This window comes from Nymphalis io, chromosome 28, assembly GCF_905147045.1.
Source record: "Nymphalis io chromosome 28, ilAglIoxx1.1, whole genome shotgun sequence".
NCBI lineage: Eukaryota > Metazoa > Arthropoda > Insecta > Lepidoptera > Nymphalidae > Nymphalis > Nymphalis io.
In genome coordinates this window covers 7,309,164-7,329,084 of record NC_065915.1, presented here as the reverse complement: position 1 = coordinate 7,329,084, position 19,921 = coordinate 7,309,164, and the positions used below count along the sequence as shown (strand labels likewise).

The window sequence follows — 19,921 nt, the reverse complement described above, 5'->3', positions numbered from 1 at the left end:
TTATTTATAAACATAAAATAAATAAAAATAAACATTATTTTTTTCTTTGTCCGTTTTTGCAATATGCAATCAAGGGTTTAACGAATAGTTTGTAAGCTTTAACTCACTGGTGTTGGGCAACAGGTGTCTCTCCATCTTGACGGGCGGCTCTGCGTGCAGGTGCGGCAGTGGCCCCCCCACGCGACTCACTGCGGACCGAGATAGTACACCGTGTAGTTCGCAAGAAGTGAATTACCACTAAACATTATCGACTTAAGTCATGCGAGACCTCAGTTACCCAACATTTGGCTTTGGCTTTTAACTAGCCCATCTGGGTAGATACGACCCACTCATCGGATCTTCAACCGGCAAACAGTAATACTCAGAATTGTTGTGTTTCGGTTTGAATAGTCAGTGAGCCAGTGTAACTAACGCCACACGAGAGCTAATTTTGTTCTGAGTGCCGGTCCTAATAGTCTCGACAGTGTCACCGGGCCGGAGTCATAAATGACCGCATAAGGGCTCAGAATAAGTGCTACCATGTAACTCCGTTGTACCTGGGGGCGGTTGGTGGGGATGGTGCACGTCCTGCGGGTACAGCTCGGGGGCCTCCGCGTGGTTGCGCAGCACGTTGATGGCGTCGTCTAGCCGCTCCTCCATCCTCGCACCCTGGAACGTAGCATATGACACATGTCACTCACTTGGATATATACAAAGTACATTTATATATTACCCTTCAATACGGGCCTCATTTGTATTGTGTACTAATTATAAATATTAACTTTTCCGGTATATCTACTAATTTTTATCGAGGAATACACGACACGCTTCATTTGAACAAATGAAATGAATGTATTCGTTTAATGTAACAAACTGTGAAAAGTAATGATGGCAGAAAAGTTTAAATAATTAAAAAAAAAAAGTAAACAAAACTTAATATAATGAATTTAATTTAATGGAATTTAGTCTAATTTTATTTTATATATTTGATTTGGTCTAATTTAATATAATTAAATATGATTGATTGTTTTGATTAGTGTGAATTTGAATTGATTTGATTTAATTCAGATTTGTATTATTGTAATTTTTGTCTTTTTACTATTTATTTGTATTTATGATCCCTGTTTGGTCGAAATAAATTATTTTATTATTATTATAAAACAGTTACGAGGACGTAATTTTTTTTAAACAACTTTAATTTTTGTATCAGATCAGCTCCGACTTACCAAAACATATCGATAAATCCTCGATAAATAAAACCGGAATTGTTAATAATGACAATATGAAATTTTACGATTTAATTCGTTGAATATTTTCACGTTATCATTTAAAATTATATTATAATAATAATCGAGATGAAGATTCATTAAAATATCAATCAAAAAATAAACTAACAAGTAAATATATGTCTTATGGACATGTATACACGGTTGATTTTTGAAATTAAATCATTTAATGAAATATAAAGATGAAAAAAAAAAACGTTTTTAATAATAGAGAAAATCATATTCAAGAGGGATTTTAAAGCATAATTTAAGTAGCGAAATAAATATTACTTGTAGCTTACTTACATGCCACACTTCATATCGTAACGAGTATCAGCCGAAACAAAACATATACAAATATTTTATTGTCTTTAATAGGCAGACTGGGAGGCTGGCGAGTGTACTCATCCTTACAACACACTACGTAATATAAAATAAATAATATATTTGCTTCGACTGATACTTTCATACATATATTGTATATATATACAAAATTATACATGCTTTTATATATCGTCGCCTTAGAGTACAGTACAGTAACAGCTTGTTAATGTCCCACTGCTGGGCTAAGGCCTCCTTTCCCTTTTGATGAGAAGGTTTGGTGCTTATTCCATCACTCAGCTCCAATGCGGGTTGGTAGTATACACATGTGGCAGAATTTCAATGAAATTAGACACATGCAGGTTGCCTCACGATGTTTTCCTTCATCGTCAAGCACGAGACGAATTATAAACACAAATTAAGCACATGAAAGTTCAGTGGTGCTTGTCCGGGTTTGAATCCACGATCATCGGTTAAGATTCACGCGTTCTAACCATTAATCCATCTCGGCTTTTTGTGATAGAACGTAATTTATATTATTATATTAAGCGGTTGGTGAAAACTATCTAATTCCAATTTTATTTTTATCTTGTCTGTTGGTGCAATGGCGTAGGTTTGGACGCTAATCTTTCCAATGTTTTTATTCTTATTATCACCAACAAAAGGTATTAAGCGCCACAGATGTTCATTGAAAATATGAAAGAAAAACCAATATGGCCGTTACGACGTTCTCGCAACAGGTGACGATATATAATGATATTATAATATACCAAAAGACATGGTAACCAACGATTTGATGAAAATAATACCGAACACGATAACGGCCTCATAATACGGATAAACTCGATCTATTTGAAATCACGAAAAGATAAAAAAAACTCTGAATGAAATTAAGGTGTTGAAAAATTTTAAGGTGAAAGTAAACTGTGAATGTGCAACGTTTCCGTATGTGCTGGTGGTAGAGCTTTGTGCAAGCTCGTCTGGGTAGGTACCACCCACTCATCAGATATTCTACCGCAAAGCAGCAGTACTTGGTATTGTTGTGTTCCGGTTTGAAGGGTGAGTGAGCCAGTGTACAGGCACAAGGGACATAACATCTTAGTTCCCAAGGTTGGTGGCGCATTGGCTATGTAAGCGATGGTTAACATTTCTTACAATGCCAATGTCTATGGGCGTTGGTGACCACTTACCATCAGGTGGCCCGTATGCTCGACCGCCTTCCTATTCTATAAGAAAAAAGAATTGTAACATTCTAAAGAAAACCGTTTTATCGGGTGACGTACGTCTTGACAGTACGCGTTTTAAATATTAATCAAATAGTGATTATAATATTATCCTGACGGAATTCCGATAACGGCGGCAAATCTCAAAAACTAATATGCTTCATATGCGCATGCGGTATTAGTATGTACAGAGGCGTGTGCGCAAACACTGAGTCTCTTGATTCCCTCTCTATCATAGTGCTATCACAGTGCGGGGGTTGGTGCTTACAAAGGCTAAGAAGTGGAAACATTGCCATCTTCCTAGCTGCTACAGGACTCAAATCCGGGAAATCTGTCAGTAAAATTCAATATAAATGAGGTAGTAGACTATTGAGGTTAACTATTAGATTTTATGTAGTACATGAAGCCGTTGTCGTGTGGTACCACCAAGCGCTACTTACCCCCACGTCAGAGTGCTCGCGGAGGAAGACCATCGCCTCGTCGAGCTGTCGCTGCTCGGCCGGCGCGCCCTGACCATCGGTATCGTTCAGAGGCGAACGGGAGCTACCCAGCCGGTTTTTTTTGGTGGTTGGGGGTTTTCAGTAATAATATACAACTCTAGGCCTTGGTAATATTTACGCCTGGAGAGTAATGCTATTCTTATTTGTATGTTATTGTATATAGGCCTGTCTGTTCGTTAAAGAAATAATCAATATATTTACTTTTAAATATTTTTCTACTTGCCAGGTATAAATAAAAATCCCCCCTTTTTAAGAGACGAGACTCTAATATTATTCTTCGTAATACAGAAGAGAAAAATACACATTCTAGCGACTAGCTACAAAAAAAAAACAACTCAATAACTATTAATAAGAGAAAAAAACCCTACAAAGGCTAATAGCTCCTCGCTCGCTGGTATTAAGAACACAGAAAAACAACAAAAAACAATAAAAAAAGCCAAGTGTGAATAAAAAAAAAAACGATCGATAAGATCTGGACTATTCCATTTACAAATTCTCATATAACCGATATAATAATGACGTATCTTGTAACGTGACATAAGGTCTGTGTTGCCATAATTGGTAGCAATTTGAATTTATACTCATATCCCTTTTAAAGATTATTACTATCACACTTAACTTTTTAAAACAAACAAAAAAAATATATATCAAAAGCTTTTACAATTAAACATCTATTCTATTAAAATCTTACTGTACTCAAATTATAGCACTTAACATTTTGTACACGGATCCATTTCATTTACAAAAAAAATAATACGTTAGTAACATCCATGCGGGGAACATGCCACAAAATATTTAAAAAAAAAATATTTAAAATTATAATTTTACAAGAATTAAAATTAAAAAAAGAAGAAAATTTAAGTAGGTGGTGATGATGGTCGGTGGTGACCTTTGCCATTGATATTACTATCATTTAAACTCTCTAATTGAAGTATTTATATTCGGTTTTCGACATGGTCCCACTGAAGCACCCATATTGGTGGGTACCGTCAGCAAATATGTTCGTTTCTAAACCAATGAACCGTACGACGGAACCTAGTTTCGTCCACTCACCATAACCGGTGGGAATACGACGTGCTGGTGACCGTTCGGTATGACGGAGCCGGGCAGTGGTGCGTGCGGGGTGGATGCGGTGGGTGGTGACGATACCCCCGTCGCTACCCAGTTTGCTTGCTGGAATTAGTATTTATACGTTTATTAATAATAACGCTGGGTTTCAGCTGCTAGGCCATTTCGGCTCCTAGGCTCTACCATTAGTTATATATGGTATCAAGTGTCCTCACCTGTCCGTTATGGTGCGCGTGGTGCGGGTGGTGGGGCGAGTGTTTGAGCGGGGGGTAGAGGCGCGCGTGCAGCGGCGGGGGCGAGTGCACGGGCGTGGAGGGCGACGAGCCGTACGACGACAGGCTGCCCGCCTCGCCGCCCGCGCCAGGCGTGCTGGCCGCGCCCGCGTACATCTACCCACACACCCAAGCACATGAATGGAAGACGAGAAAGCGTGTTTTCTTACACATGATGGTATGCAGTTACCATCGGTGATGGAATGAGTGAATGGTACATATCCAGTCAAGGAATTAACCGCTCGGTAAATTATTTATTAATTGACTTTAGTCTTGCGGCTAGCTAAGGGGAGAAACTGATCAAATTTCGGGTCAACCCAATTGTCTATGGTTGTTGCCTGGTAAGCAATTCTCAGTAGCATCGCGAAGTTTGGAGGTTAACAATGTTCCAGAAAGCACTTGTCTAAAACTATTCCTGGTCGTGTCGGATTGCCCATCGGATAATCGATTATGAATGAGAAAAAGAGAGTGCACCTGTGTTCGCACACCACTATAATATAGGCCGAGCTCTGCTAAGCTCCTCGACTATTATCACTTGAGCCGTCACCAAAATCGTATGAACACATAATCATCATTTATCCTAACCATAGACAATATTCACGTGTCAGTGGACTTTTGACCCATTTCACGTATTATAGACACAAAATGATTTAAAAAACACATAATGTATAAAACAACTGTATAACATTGAATAATCTTATCATAAAAATCACTAGAATTGAGCAGCTATAATGGATCCAAATAGTATTTATCTTGAGAAAATAAGTAGCTTGGAGATAGGCGAGTGTATCTATTGTATTTAATAAGAATTTGGAGTAAGTATCCTTGCAGTAAACGTCTCACTGCTGGGAGGAAGAGGAACGTTCCACTATTGAGAAGGTTTTGATCTCATTCCACCATGCTGCTCTAGTGTGGTTTAATGTACATGGGGCAGAAATTCATCCGACACCTGCAGGTTTCCTCATGATATTTTTCATATACCGGAGTTTTTAAATAATAATATATAAGATTGAATAATGACACGATTTATTAGTTGCCAATCATTACAATTAACATGAAGATAATCTCATTAAATGATTATAACTAACATCGTAGTAATATGTAATTTTGAATTTGAAATTTTATAAATAAATAAAAATATGTGTATATATATTATCATACCGGCTGCATGGAAGGCTTCGCGACTATCATGGGGTCGCTGGGCGAGTGGACCGGCGCGGCCGCCCTGAACGATGACATCGGCGGTAGCGGTAACTCGGCGCCGCCCGTCGAGCTCGTGTCCGCCGCCGGCGCGCCCGCTATCCCTGGAAACGATGACATATTCATTTTTAACTCTGTATGTTTGTTACTACTTAACTAATAATAATAATATTTTTATTTATTTCTTCACAAAAAGTTTACAATTTTTTTTTATAGAATAGAAAGGCGGACGAGCATATGGGCCACCTGATGGTAATGGTCACCAAACGTCCTTAGAAATTGGCATTGTAAGAAATGTCAACCATCGCTTACATACCCAAGCGCCACCAACCTTGGGAACTAAGATTTTATTTCCCTTGCGCCTGTAATTACACTGGCTCACTCACCCTTCAAACCGGAACACAACAATACTAAGTACTTCTGTTTTGCGGTAGAATATCTGATGAGTAGATGGTACCTACCCAGACGAGCTTGCACAAAGCCCTACCACCAGTAATTAACATATAAAATTTAAATATCAGCTAAATAATGTGAAGACTGATGCTTGCAATAGATAAACTGTTCTACAAGACACCAGGCCTCCACTGTCGTTTATATGAACAAAAACAAAAATAAATGTATAAAGTGAGAAGTAAGAAATAAAATATAAATAATATATAATAATATCCTGGGACATTTTTCACACACGGTCATCCGATCTCAAATTAAGCTCGTACAAAGCTTGTGCTATGGACAGACAACAGATATACCACATATACTATTTCTCTTTTTGTAAATACATACTTATATAGATAATTACACCCAGACTCAGGACAAACAGACATGTGCATTCACAGAAATGTCTGTCCTGGGTGGGAATCGAACCCACAACCTTGGGCGTGAAAGGCAAGTATCTACCAACCACGCCAACCGGCTCGTCATATAATATAATAAAAAATAAAAAATGGAACAAATATGATGTCCATGCTTATGTGAGCGTGAGTACGTGTGCGCGCACGCGTGTATGAGTGTGCGTTACTAACTAATTAAATAATCGTAAACTATGACGCAAGAATATTGTGGGTTACAACTTAAAATGGCGTTCTAAAATCGACTGTCTGAAAACCATCCAGAACACAGGAATTCAGAATCGCACGAATACAACTAACATCCTTTCAAGGAAGTCATCTGGACTCTACTACAGAACTAATAGTTTTTAATCCTGAAACGTAGATTGTGATGCTTTTTTTTTTTTTTTTTTATAGAATAGGAAGGCGGACGAGCATATGGGCCACCTGATGGTAAGTGGTCACCAACGCTCTTAGACATTGGCATTGTAAGAAATGTCAACCATCGCTTACATATCCAATGCGCCACCGACCTTGGGAACTAAGATTTTATGTCCCTTGTGCCTGTAATTACACTGGCTCACTCACCCTTCAAACCGGAACACAACAATATCAAGTATTGCTGTTTTGCGGTAGAATATCTGATGAGTGGGTGGTACCTACCCAGACGAGCTTGCACAAAGCCCTACCACCAGTAAGCTAATGCTGCGTTTACATCGATACTAAGCGCTACTCTTTCGCGATAGAAGATTTGATAAGTAAGCGGTACATTACCACAAAGCTTACATAAAGCCCTACCATAAAATATAGGTTAAAGATATAAAAAAATCACTTATATGAGAACAATGCAAGAATTTGTATATAAAAAAATATATAAGTTAACAAAGAATTTGAATGAAAACCGTTGCTCTACTAATAATGATTTACTTAATATTTATTTAGTGTATCTTATTGTAATAACAATTGAACACATGACTGGATAAAAGTGCATATGCATATATATATATATTTATTTTATGTCATAATTTTATATTTATGGAATGCTGACGACATGAACCGAAGGAATAAGGTATGTTCCTATTATTTTTTTTATTAATCTATTTTTGTAGCCTTTATTTAATAAATCACCGATAATATACGAAACTGCGACACGACATAGTATTTGAATGTCAAAAACACGCAAAGTTCAAAGGATTTCAAAATTCGCACAATAAGAAATGGAACATTGATGCTCAATTCTATAAAATGACAAATTTTGTGTAAAACTAAGTGTGTGTGATTTATATAAGTTTGTTTTATAAAAACAAAAGCGAGTAACTAGTATTTCTTGGCGATTCTTGGTAGAATCCACATTCCGAACCGGTGATAGCGCTTGACGATTAAAAAGTATTGGACTAAAAACATTTTGATTTGTTCTTTTTGATTTGACTGGATTTGGCCTCTTAGTTTTGTTTATTCTAACCAGATGTCGTGCCGAGACATTTCCGGGAATAAGTAATTAAAATTATTCCGCTGTTGAGGATTGTTGTTAATGTTGAAATGATGAATTACGTTCGCGTTTCCATTTAAACACTCGGACGGAATCAAATATCGCATTTAATACCGATTGGCGTTTTCGATACTTCTACGAAATATGCAAAATCTACCGCGGTCGTCAATCTGTACATGACCCACAGTTGGGCAATGGCTTCTTCTACTTTTGTGGAAGTGGTTTGGAAATTATTTCATCACGTCCTCCAATGCAAGAAGGTAATACACATGTGGATTTTGATTTGACACAATTCCTTCAGACAAATTTACAAAGTCTCTTGTTTGCCAAGAATAGATAAAAGATATTTATCTATCTAAATCCTTCTATTCCCTTGGGTGTGTTGGAAGATACATATCTTTCAAGGGATATGATATCAATTTTATACATAGTTGTATTTTACCATTTTCTACATATATATTTACGTTTTGAATATAATGCCTGTGTGATCCCGCAATAATCGGTTGTTATTTACATGTAATATATAGATTAACATAATGTAATACATACCCGGTGACGTAGCGTAAGGGTCGTGGTGGTAGGGCGGCGGCGGTGGCGGTTGGTAGTAACCCGCCGCCCATTCACCGCCGTAGTACGGCTCCTGGTATCCGGCGCTGTTGCCGGCGCCCTTCGGAGACGCGTACCGGCTGGGCGAATCGTGACCGAACTCATCGCTACCATACTGTAAGAGAGAATTTGTTTTACATAAGCATTTGTTATTAATATTAAATAGAATCATCAATAACTAATATTATAAATATAATTGTGTTTTTTATTTCATCTTCACAGACGTGTTCTCCGCGCCTTTGGTGTATCTCTATCGGCTTAGAGTTCGGTAGTTCGATGTGCGTGCAAGTTTTTATTTCTAGTCACATCACATTTAAAATTATTATTATTATTATTAAATAACTTTATTGCACACTCACAAGTAAAAAAAGAAAAATAAAAACATAAGCTTAGAAAAGTCATGCCATATAAGCATAACAGCGGACTGTAATATGATAAAATTTTAGGATTGCATTTTTTTTTCTGAATTCGTTATATATATTTAATACAATATAATAATATTTACACTTGTCACGTCAAATAGTCCAAACTTAGAGAGTGTGAAACTGCGAAACTCAGTTTTATTAATTATATAAAATGGATAGGTTTTAATTATTATAATTTTTTATTATATAAGGCGTATAGGCAAATGCAATTTGATGGTAAGTGTTAACCACCAAAAAAAAAAGCCGAGATGGCCCTGTGGTAAGAACGCGTGAATCTTAAGCGATGATCGTGGGTTCAAACCCGGGCAAGCACCACTGAATTTTCATGTGCTTAATTTGTGATTATAATTCATCTCGTGCTTTACGGTGAAGGAAAACATCGTGAGGAAACCTGCATGTGTCTAATTTCACTGAAGTTCTGCCACATGTGAATTCTACCAACCCGCATTGGAGCAGCGTGGTGGAATAAGCTCCAAACCTTCTCCTCAAAAAGAGGAGAGGAGGCCTTTAGCCCAGCAGTGGGACATTCACAGGCTGTTACGGTTAACCACCGGCCATAAACATTCGGACTGTAAGAAACATTAATCGTTCCTAACATTACCAATGCACGACCAATCATGGGAAAACTAGAGATACTATTAAAAAACTTTATAAGTATATATATATAAACATTATATATAATACTACCAATGACAAACAGTACATAGCATTCACTGGACATAATCACACGAAACGGTTTATAGAGATTTGCCTTAAGCGTTACGGAGACAAAAACGTACAATCATAATTGCAAAGGAAAGTGGGACGAGGGGACAAGGGACATTAATATCATAGATAATACCCATATCTGGGCGTTAGGAAAGCGAGAATCGTGAATAGAACTCACAATAGACATTACAACGATCACTGTGCTATTCTATAGGCATGAGTCAGTTTAATGTGAGTGGTCTTCGGCCGATGGTTCAAATTCGACACAATAATTTTTAATTTACATCTTACAAATATATTTTTATTGAAAACACTTAGTTCGAGAATAGCTACCGAATAAAAAACACATAAAATCGGTTGATGATGATGACGTCTTCCTGATCGACTTCGGCCACGGCGTCCAATCTCAAGAGAGATTAGTGCGTGCACAAACACAGATGCGCCCTCTATTCCTTCACTCTCATAAACCGATGGGACGGCAATCCGACACGACAGCGAGTTCACGCGCAGAACAAGTGTTTACGTGTTTGAAAAACTTCCATTTTCAACTTCCAGAATTCGGTATTATCAATATAAAAAAACACTCCCATTTATCAATATCATGTTGATAAAATTTGGTATGAAAGAAGCTTGCACCTTCATAAGCATAAGAAACTTTTTTATAGCTAACAACCAAACGACCCAACACGCGAGCGACAATTAATATTGATTACTAGTATAAAGGTTACAAAAAATATACCTTTATTTTACTTAGTACCTACCCCTCTCCCCTTAACACGTGGACGAAGCCGCGGGAGAATACTAATTGTTATATACGTTTGAAGCGTTAAGGGAAAGTGTTTGTCCGGTCGTTTTCGAACGCGGAATCGAACTGCATATATGGATAGCAGACTTGTCAAGCGTTTCCCGTTAAAGCTTATACGAGTAAGCATACAAGTACACCGCTGACTCAGCTGAAAAAGCCGAGATGGCCCAGTGGTAAGAACGCGTGAATCTTAACCGATGATCGTGGGTTCAAACCCGGGCAAGCACCACTGAATTTTCATGTGCTTAATTTGTGATTATAATTCATCTCGTGCTTTACGGTGAAGGAAAACATCGTGAGGAAACCTGCATGTGTCTAATTTCACTGAAATTCTGCCACATGTGTATTCCACCAACCCGCATTGGAGCAGCGTGGTGGAATAAGCTTCAAACCTTCTCCTCAAAATGAGGAGAGGAGGCCTTTAGCCCAGCAGTGGGACATTCACAGGCTGTTTCGGATTCGGATTCGGCTGACTCAGCTGAAGTATACAGATAATAGATTCAGTATTAAACAAACAGACATCTAAATTGCGTTATAACATCTTATAAGGACAACGAGTGTCCAAAACTTTAATGTTATTATTTTATAAGTTTCTATTAAGAATATCCTACTGACCGTTATCGGTCGAGTCATGTGCAAGATATATTATAGTTCACAAGTATGTATGCAAGCAATACTGCGCTACCAATTTCCTCACACTCATAGTCGACGGGACGGCAATCCGACACGATAAATGTGATCAGACGCAGGACCAATATCTTAACGTGCTATCCGAGGCTATGGAGTGTAACTTCCAAACTCCACTCTACTACTGAACATTTCAGCGTTCATTAATTATAAACTTTCTCAATAAGATATAAGCTGTCTCTGTTTCAAATTTCATCTAAAACCGTTCAGTAGATATGGCGTGGAAGACTTACATGGATTTTCAAAAACTTTCGCCTTTAAATCAAAATTAAAATCATAAATCATCCATAACAAGTTCTTATTATAATTTAAACTGCTTTTGTATTTCTCTATGTGTAACGCTTATGCTAATTATATTATGGTTCGGAACGTGAGCGCTAGAGGCGCTTTAAAAATGTTCATATAATTATACGCAATCGCTTGCGATTATCGAGATTGCAAACTTACGATAAGCGAATGGGAAACAAACTAACTGTTCCGTATCAAAAACGGAATAACCCAGTGATTACAAGGAGAGACTTACCGTACCGTAACAGCCTGTGAACGTCCCACTGCTGGGCTCAAGGCATCCTCTCCTCTTTTTGAGGAGAAGGTTTATTCCACCTCGCTGCTCCAATTCGTGTTGATGGAATATACATGTGGCAGAATTTCAGTGAAATATATAATAGTAAATATAATAGACACATGCAGGTTTCCTCACGACGTTTTTCTTCACGATAAAGCACGAGATGAATTATAATCACAAATTAAGCACATGAAAATTCAGTGGTACTTGTCCGGGTTTGAACCCATCATCATTGGTTAAGATTCACGCGTTCTTATCACTGGGCCATCTCGGCTATAAGGCGAGAATTATAAATGAAGATCACGGGTTTAATACGGAGGAAACATGAGTATGACTTTTTTAAGTATCTCCCGTTCGATACTGTGGGAGGAGCAGGTTTAAATAAATCATTTGGTGGTAGGGCTTTGTGCAAGCTCGTCTGGGTAGGTACCACCCACTCATCAGATATTCTACCGCAAAACAGCAATACTTGATATTGTTATCTTCGTTTCCGGGGCTGGTTTCGCTATATAAGAAAATGTTAATTTGTGATTATAATTCATCTCGTGCTTGACGGTGAAGGAAAACATCGTGAGGAAACCTGCATGTGTCTAATTTCATTGAAATTATGTCACATGTGTATTCTACCGACCCGCATTAGAGCAGCGTGGTGGAATAAGCTCTAAACCTTCTCCTCAAAAAGGGAGAGGAGGCCTTAGCCCAGCAGTGGGACATTAACAGGCTGTTACTGTAATATTTCTTACAGCGGCAATATTAATGAACGGTGGTGGCCAGTTACCATGAGAAGACCCATTTGCGCATACAACGTATTTTAACAAAAAAAAAAAAACGTATGTAATATTAATATATAAGTAGGTGCGCTTCGCAGTTTCACCAGCTTTACATGCAGACTATATATGTGACAAGAGTGAATTTCACGATCTTGTAACACGTATTTATATTTATTTGCTTATTCATGATGACATTTCATAATAAATATCCTTCAGAATCGGCTGATACTGATCTTTTTCTCTTTTACTAAAAATTATCTATACTATATCCTAACATATATATAAAGCTACAGAATTCGTTCATTTGAAGCGCTTATATCTAAGTACGTCCAGATAAAGCAGACGCGACGCGAAAGCGACGCTCACGCACAGCACGCTTGCAGCACATCGAATTTGGACGCACCCTAAGCGTCACCATTATCAATGCTTTCGTTATAATCAACCAATTTCAAAAAAATTAAGAATCGTCTATAATCTTACTCAAAATATAAGTTCGTACAAACTGCACGCAGAAGATGCGTATTCCCGGCGTGTTCACCATACCTGGACGCACCCTAATATTCCGATTTGAAAATTATGTTTCTATTAGACAACCCAATAATTTGAGAAAGGTTATAGACTATATAAGATCACGCTACGATACGACCCACGCGAGTAGAGCAGTTAAGTTTAACGGAGTGAAACTCCTCAAACCAGCAGAATTTCTAAAACGATCGCGATTACCTTTGCTAATACTTTAATGCTAAAATTTAAAAAAAGTTACGTTCTTTTTTCAAAACAACTTCAGTTCAACAAAGTTCAACATGAATGCGTAGCAAATATACATGCGGACACTTTCGAACTGTCCGCGTGATTCAGGCCCAGAGTACACGTAATTACGGCTTATTATATTAGTGTAGTATTGTCCTCTATAAGGAGCGGCTAAGTATAGCTATACTTAATTATCATTGACACACTATTCCTTTAAAGTTGATCAAAATTTCAACTATCTCTACTAAGCTTATACATTTGCATAAAGCTTATATTGGTAAGCCGAGATGGCCTAGTGGTTAGAACGCGTGAATCTTAACCGATGATCGTGGGTTCAAACGCGGGCAAGCACCACTGAATTTTCGTGAGCTTAATTTGTGTTTATAATTCATCTCGTGCTAGACGGTGAAGGAAAACATGGTGTCTAATTTCATTGAAATTATGTCACATGTGTATTCTACCAACCAGCATCGGAGCAGCGTGGTGGAATAAGCTCCAAACCTTCTCCTCGAAAGGGAGAATAGGCGTCAGCCCAGCAGTGGGACATTATCAGGCTGTTACTGTTACTACTAATACTTATATTGGTGATTGGTTGGGCTTTGTGAAAGCACGTCTGGGTAGGTACACATCCACTCATCAGATATTCTACCGCGAAACAGCAATTATTATTATTGTTTCGGTTTGAAGGGGGAGTGAGCCGGTGTAACTAAAGGCACAAAGGACGTAACATGTGGTTACGCATGTAAGAGTTTGTTAATATTTCTTACAGCGCTAATGTATATCGACGGTGGTGAATGCTTACCACCAAGGCAATACAGTCCAGTCTGCCTTCCTATTTAAAATTAAAAAAGAGCAAATATACTTTATTCAAGCACTTTTGAACGGTCATTTTAAAGTTCAAATTAAATCCGGACAAATATTTTATAAGTAACTATGTGTTTGTTACGTTTTCACGACTAAACCACTAAACTGATTTTGATGTAATTTAGTATAAAGCAAAGTTGAACCTCAATGAAGGTCATCATCATCATCATCAACCCTTCGTCGTCCACTGCTGGACATAGGCCTCTCCAATGGCACGCCGCTGAGCTCGAGCCTCAGCTCTCAATATCCATCCGCTGCCAGCCACTTTACGAATATCGTCACTCATATGAAGGTTTTCAGGTACTTTTATACCTGAAACTCTCTAGCACGCGGGCGAAAACTAGTTTAATATAACCACCAAAAGCGAATAATATTTTTATACATAAAAGCATGTTTTGTTTTTATATCTCTTTAATTTTTCCTTAATAGCATAATTAACACAATACGTAGGTCTAAGCAGAAAAACCCCGAGTTTACATATGAGCATCACATTGTGAAATACATATTGAGAAATCTTACGTACATCATTACGCCTTTTAGCATGGCGGGTTAAGCTCGTATTCTTTTTAACGAGAGAATATATTTTTTTGTGTATCTGTGACGTTTTCATATATCAGTGTTATTTTATTCACTAGGGCGGCGTAAATGTATATTGATGGTATTATAAAGGTGGTGGGGCTTTGTGCATACATGATCTCGGATGGCACTACATATAATCTACCACCGAACAAAAATACTTTTGAATTGAACGGTGAGTGAGCTGATGTAACCACAGGCACAATGGACCTAACATCTTAGTTCATCTTACTTCTTCTTAGTTCATGGCGGCGCATTGATGTATGGAAATCTTAATATTTCTTACAGTGCGAATATCTATGGGCGGAGACCACTTACCATCAACCCAGTTGTCTGACTATCTATTTTAAAATGAGCATTTACAAAATATATACGTGTATCGTATATGTAAATTATAGATACCTCTAGTTTATATTTATATAACCTTTAAAAAATCTGCTCATACGCCATTTAAAAACAGTTAGTTTGATCGAAGAGCGTTAAATCGACTCGAGACCGGCGCACGCGCAGACATTAAACTCAACAATAGACTCTGACTCATTAATTCCGAGACTTGATCGGTAACGAATTATTTTTTAGAAAAATGTGATTACATCCTTCCTTGAATCGCATTACCGTTACATTATAAACATTAATTTCGTTATAACTTTGTCCGAATTCATATTTAAACGATGACGTCACATATTAAATATATCCGACGGAAAATTAATTAAATAGAGGATTACTCTACAACAAAAAAATAATTTAAAGTAAAAGTAACATCCCACTGCTGGGCTAAGACCTCCTTTGACGAGAAGGTTTGCAGCTCATTCCACCACGCTACTCGAATGCGGGTTGCTGGACGGGCTTCAATTCGCCTCTAAAATTTAAATGTGTTTGTTGGCTCTTTAACTTTATTAAAAGTACTGTAATATTTTAATACAACTGTCGTTGCGCTCGGGTACAGCGATTTAAAATCAATCGGATCATCAAATTAGTAGGAAACGAGCTGATGATCTTCAAACCAATGAACAGATCTTCATAATTTTTAAGCTAAGAATTATCTAGATCACGTCAGGTTTCAAGCTATAGCGTAGACGCGCTGGGGAAACTGTCAGAGAGGGCACGAGTGGTCGTCACCACCGAGGCGATCATGGACACAGCTGAATACCAAGACCGGTTCAAATAAAACAAAATCCCACGAAGACCAAAAGCAAAGTGAATATTGTTTATAGCTGGAGTGGAAACTTCGAAAGAAAGCTATACGATAAAAATAATCCGAGAAGAAGTAATCAAATCAATCAATCAAAATATTTTTTATTCGAATAGACTTTTACAAGTACGTATGAACCGGCAAGGAACTCTGTAGTTGCTTTTTTTTTACAAAATACAGAATCATACCATCCCACTGACGCATCGCTGGATCGTTTCCTGTGGGATGAATTAGAACAACAGCCCAAGTCATGAGCGATAGCTATTTAAAACGTACAGCTGTATGATGTTTTACTTGTTACGCATAGCTACTCAACCGAGCATCATGATATCATGCATACACGTTGTCAGGGATATAGAAAAGGCCAAGGGCAGCTAATATGTCACCCTCTCTTTCGCACACAAAGCCACGGGTGGAAACTAGTCCACGATAGTACTTGAATGATATCGTGATAGTATAAAATATTTCTTGATATTTTATTAGCAAACATTTTTCAATAGTCTTTGACGTAGGTAAGTTAGATGCTGTTCTACTACTTTATTTACTTAGAAGTCGTCTACTCCGTTACGGACAGTTTGTGTTTCATAAGGAGCTAACAAAAGACAAACACGCACGCTTAATAATTATTAACGTTAACGAAAACGCTGAGTTAATAAACGCTACTCGCTCATATATGTATATTTGCTCATATATTGGACCAAACTACGAGACGTGATATGTTTTTTGTACAAGAAATCCAATGGTAGCTGTCCCATGACAATACCGTAATAAAAATTTTAATTATTTATTTATTTATACTATTTTATTTATATTATAGTACCACCAAAGTAGTTATTATATAGGTAGGGCTTTGTACTGGTGGTAGAGCTTTGTGCAAGCTCGTCTGGGTAGGTACCACCCACTCATCAGATATTCTACCGCAAAACAGCAGTACTTGTTATTGTTGTGTTCCGGTTTGAAGGGTGAGTGAGCCAGTGTAATTACAGGCACAAGGGACAAAAAATCTTAGTTCCCAAGGTTGGTGGCGCATTGGCTATAAGCGATGGTTGTCATTTCTTACAATGCCAATGTCTAAGGGCGTTTGGTGACCACTCCCCATCAGATGGCCCGTATGCTCGTCCGCCTTGCTATTATATATATAAAAAAAAAAAAAAATTGAAGTTAACTTTTTTTATATAATGTCACAATGGCTAAAACACTTAAATAAAACTAGTATAATAGAATAAGACGTGTGCATGCGACGGGCCGATTGGCGTGGTTGGTCTTTCACGCCGAAGGTTGTGGGTTCGATTTCCACACAGGACAGACATTTGTGTGCATGAGTCAGGTGATCTTCTAGCGTACGTAACACACCTCTGAGGTGAAGCTATCGACAAGCATGGAGAATCGTTGGCTGTCAGCCTCGATATCTCCAAGGCTTTCGACAGGGTCTGGCACAGAAGTCTTCTCTCCAAGCTGCCGGCATATGGTCTGCCTGCTCAGCTATGCACCTGGATTGTCAGCTTCCTACACAAGCGTAGCCTTCGTGTTTTAGTTGATGGTTGCGCTTCACTACATATAATTCTATGTAGTGATTGCTGGGATCTGGAATCCCCCAGAGATCTGTGCTATCTCCGACACTATTTCTTATGCATATCAATGATATGCTCTCTCTTGGGAACATACATTGCTATGCAGACGATAGTACAGTGCATGGTGGATACCACGGACGCGCAGTGGCTGGGCGGGCGGAAATTGAGGAGAGGCGGAAGGATCTTGTCATTGAACTCGATAGGACATTAGAGCTCATCGCCAAATGGGGCTCTGATAATTTTGTTGAGTTTAATGCCAAGAAAACACAGGTATGCGCTCTCACAGCGAAAAAGTCAGCATTTTCCCCTCTTCCCTCCCTCTGTGGTACTCCGCTGGTGATACAAAGCAAAATCGCCATGCTGGGGATTGACGTTGGCTGCGACCTTAGTCCAAGGGATTACATCGAGGCTGTTTTAAAAACAGCTTCACGGAAACTCGGGAGTTCTGAACAAGGTGCGGCGCTTTTTCACGCCACAACAACTGTGCCTGCTGTACAAAACACAGGTACGGTCTTGCGTGGAATATTGCTCGCACCTTTGGGATGGCTCCGCTAAGTACCTACTTGAGGCCTTGGACCGGTTGCAGCGACGTGCCGTACGCATGATTGGCGTCGTAAAGGTCACAAACACTCTTGAACCTTTACAATTGCGTCGTGAGATAGCAGCACTGAGCGCTTTCTATCGACTGTTTCACGACGAGTGCTCTGAGGAATTATTCTCTCTAATTCCTGCTTCCCCCTTCCTTCTTAAGTCCACGCGAGCTGGTTCTCGATGTCACCGCCTAACTGTGACATCAATTTCATCGCACTTCCAAAAAATGGAATTCCTTACCAGCTCACGTGTTCCCCTCCTCTTACAACCCGGGTTCCTTCAAACGAGGCGTGAAGAGGCATCTTGCGGGCCGGCAAGGCGAAGGCGGCTAGTGCAGAAAGTTTTTCCCGTCTGTACTGGCCGTCGTCGCGTTTGGACTCTACTACCACTTACCATCAGGTGGAGTAGAGTCATTTACCCTCCCGGCGAATATAAAAAAAAAATATGTCTGTTTGTTCGAGTCTGGGTGTCTATATACGTATATATTTACAAAAAGTAGTATATGTAATACATCAGTTGTCTGGTTTCCATAGTACATGCTCTGTACAAGCTTAATTTGGGATCAGATGGCCGTGTGTGAAAAATGTCACAGGATATTATTACTATTACATTATTTTTATTGATTGAAATCTGCCGCACATGTATCCATTAACATGCATCAGCGTGGTGGATTGATCTCCAACTATTCTCCTAAATTCCTCAACTGTCCTTCGACGTGAGACATTTACTTTTATAATCAACTCGAGAAAAAATCACAATAGATGAAACGAGATCTGTTTTTACATAAAAATAGTTAAAACCACAATTAATAAAAAACCTTATCGAATAAGTAATAAGGACAAAAGTCATTCAAAACAAGCAAAGTAATATTCAAACATACTTATATATAGAAACAACCCTCTATAATCACAAGCGACCCTTAACGGCACCTTCTAACGTCAATTATGAGTATCGCGTTACGTAAATCCATTAGGCAGGAATCGAACCTACGTATCGTGTTTCGCTTCATTTAATTTTTACATTTATCAGATATATATTCGAAATTTCATCTTTTATAAATAGAGGAGAGAGAAAACCTTAAAAGTTCTTTTAAATCGACATTTCGCAATTAAATTCAAAGTGTCACCGTTTCGAAATGTAGATTCAGAAAGAAATCGACGAGAAGTAACCGAAATATTCTTTGTGCAAGCTCGTCTGGGTAGGTGCAACCCACTCATCAGATATTCTACCGCAAAACAGCAGTACTTGGTATTGTTGTGTTCCGGTTTGAAGGGTGAGTGAGCCAGTGTAATTACAGGCACAAGGGATATAACATCTTAGTTCCCAAGGTTGGTGGCGCATTGGTGATGTAAGCGATGGTTAACATTTCTTACAACGCCTTGTCTATGGGCGTTGGGGACCACTTACCATCAGGTGGCCCATACGCTCGTCCGCCTTCCTATTCTATAATAAAAAAAAACTCTTAGCTACGACCAACGCGTATATAATTTAGAATAACCTAATATTTATTTAAGTTAAGCTGATTTTAAATTTTGTTTTAATATTATTTAATTTCGTGATATGATTTTTACAACTACCAACATTAAAATGATTTGACTTTTGTATAAATAGTTTTTTTTTGAGCAGAGCAGAGTAACCTGTTTAATAAATATTGTTTATAGCAATAC

General features: G+C 38.3%; 1 protein-coding gene across 12 annotated transcripts in view; it reads right to left on the bottom strand.

Annotated features, from left to right (window-relative positions):
• Positions 1-19,921, bottom strand: part of LOC126779185 (protein daughterless) — a 124,981-nt gene that overhangs the window by 8,969 nt on the left and 96,091 nt on the right. For 11 of the 12 annotated variants that reach the window (XM_050503094.1, XM_050503093.1, XM_050503090.1 and 8 more), the window contains 7 exons: positions 8,694-8,865; positions 5,790-5,932; positions 4,572-4,745; positions 4,342-4,461; positions 3,229-3,297; positions 537-648; positions 108-188 (listed from right to left, as the gene is read on the bottom strand). In XM_050503094.1, coding sequence (XP_050359051.1) covers positions 108-188; positions 537-648; positions 3,229-3,297; positions 4,342-4,461; positions 4,572-4,745; positions 5,790-5,932; positions 8,694-8,865 — 871 coding nt within the window. The remainder of the gene's footprint in view (positions 1-107; positions 189-536; positions 649-3,228; positions 3,298-4,341; positions 4,462-4,571; positions 4,746-5,789; positions 5,933-8,693; positions 8,866-19,921) is intronic. The other variant, XM_050503092.1, reaches the window with a different exon arrangement.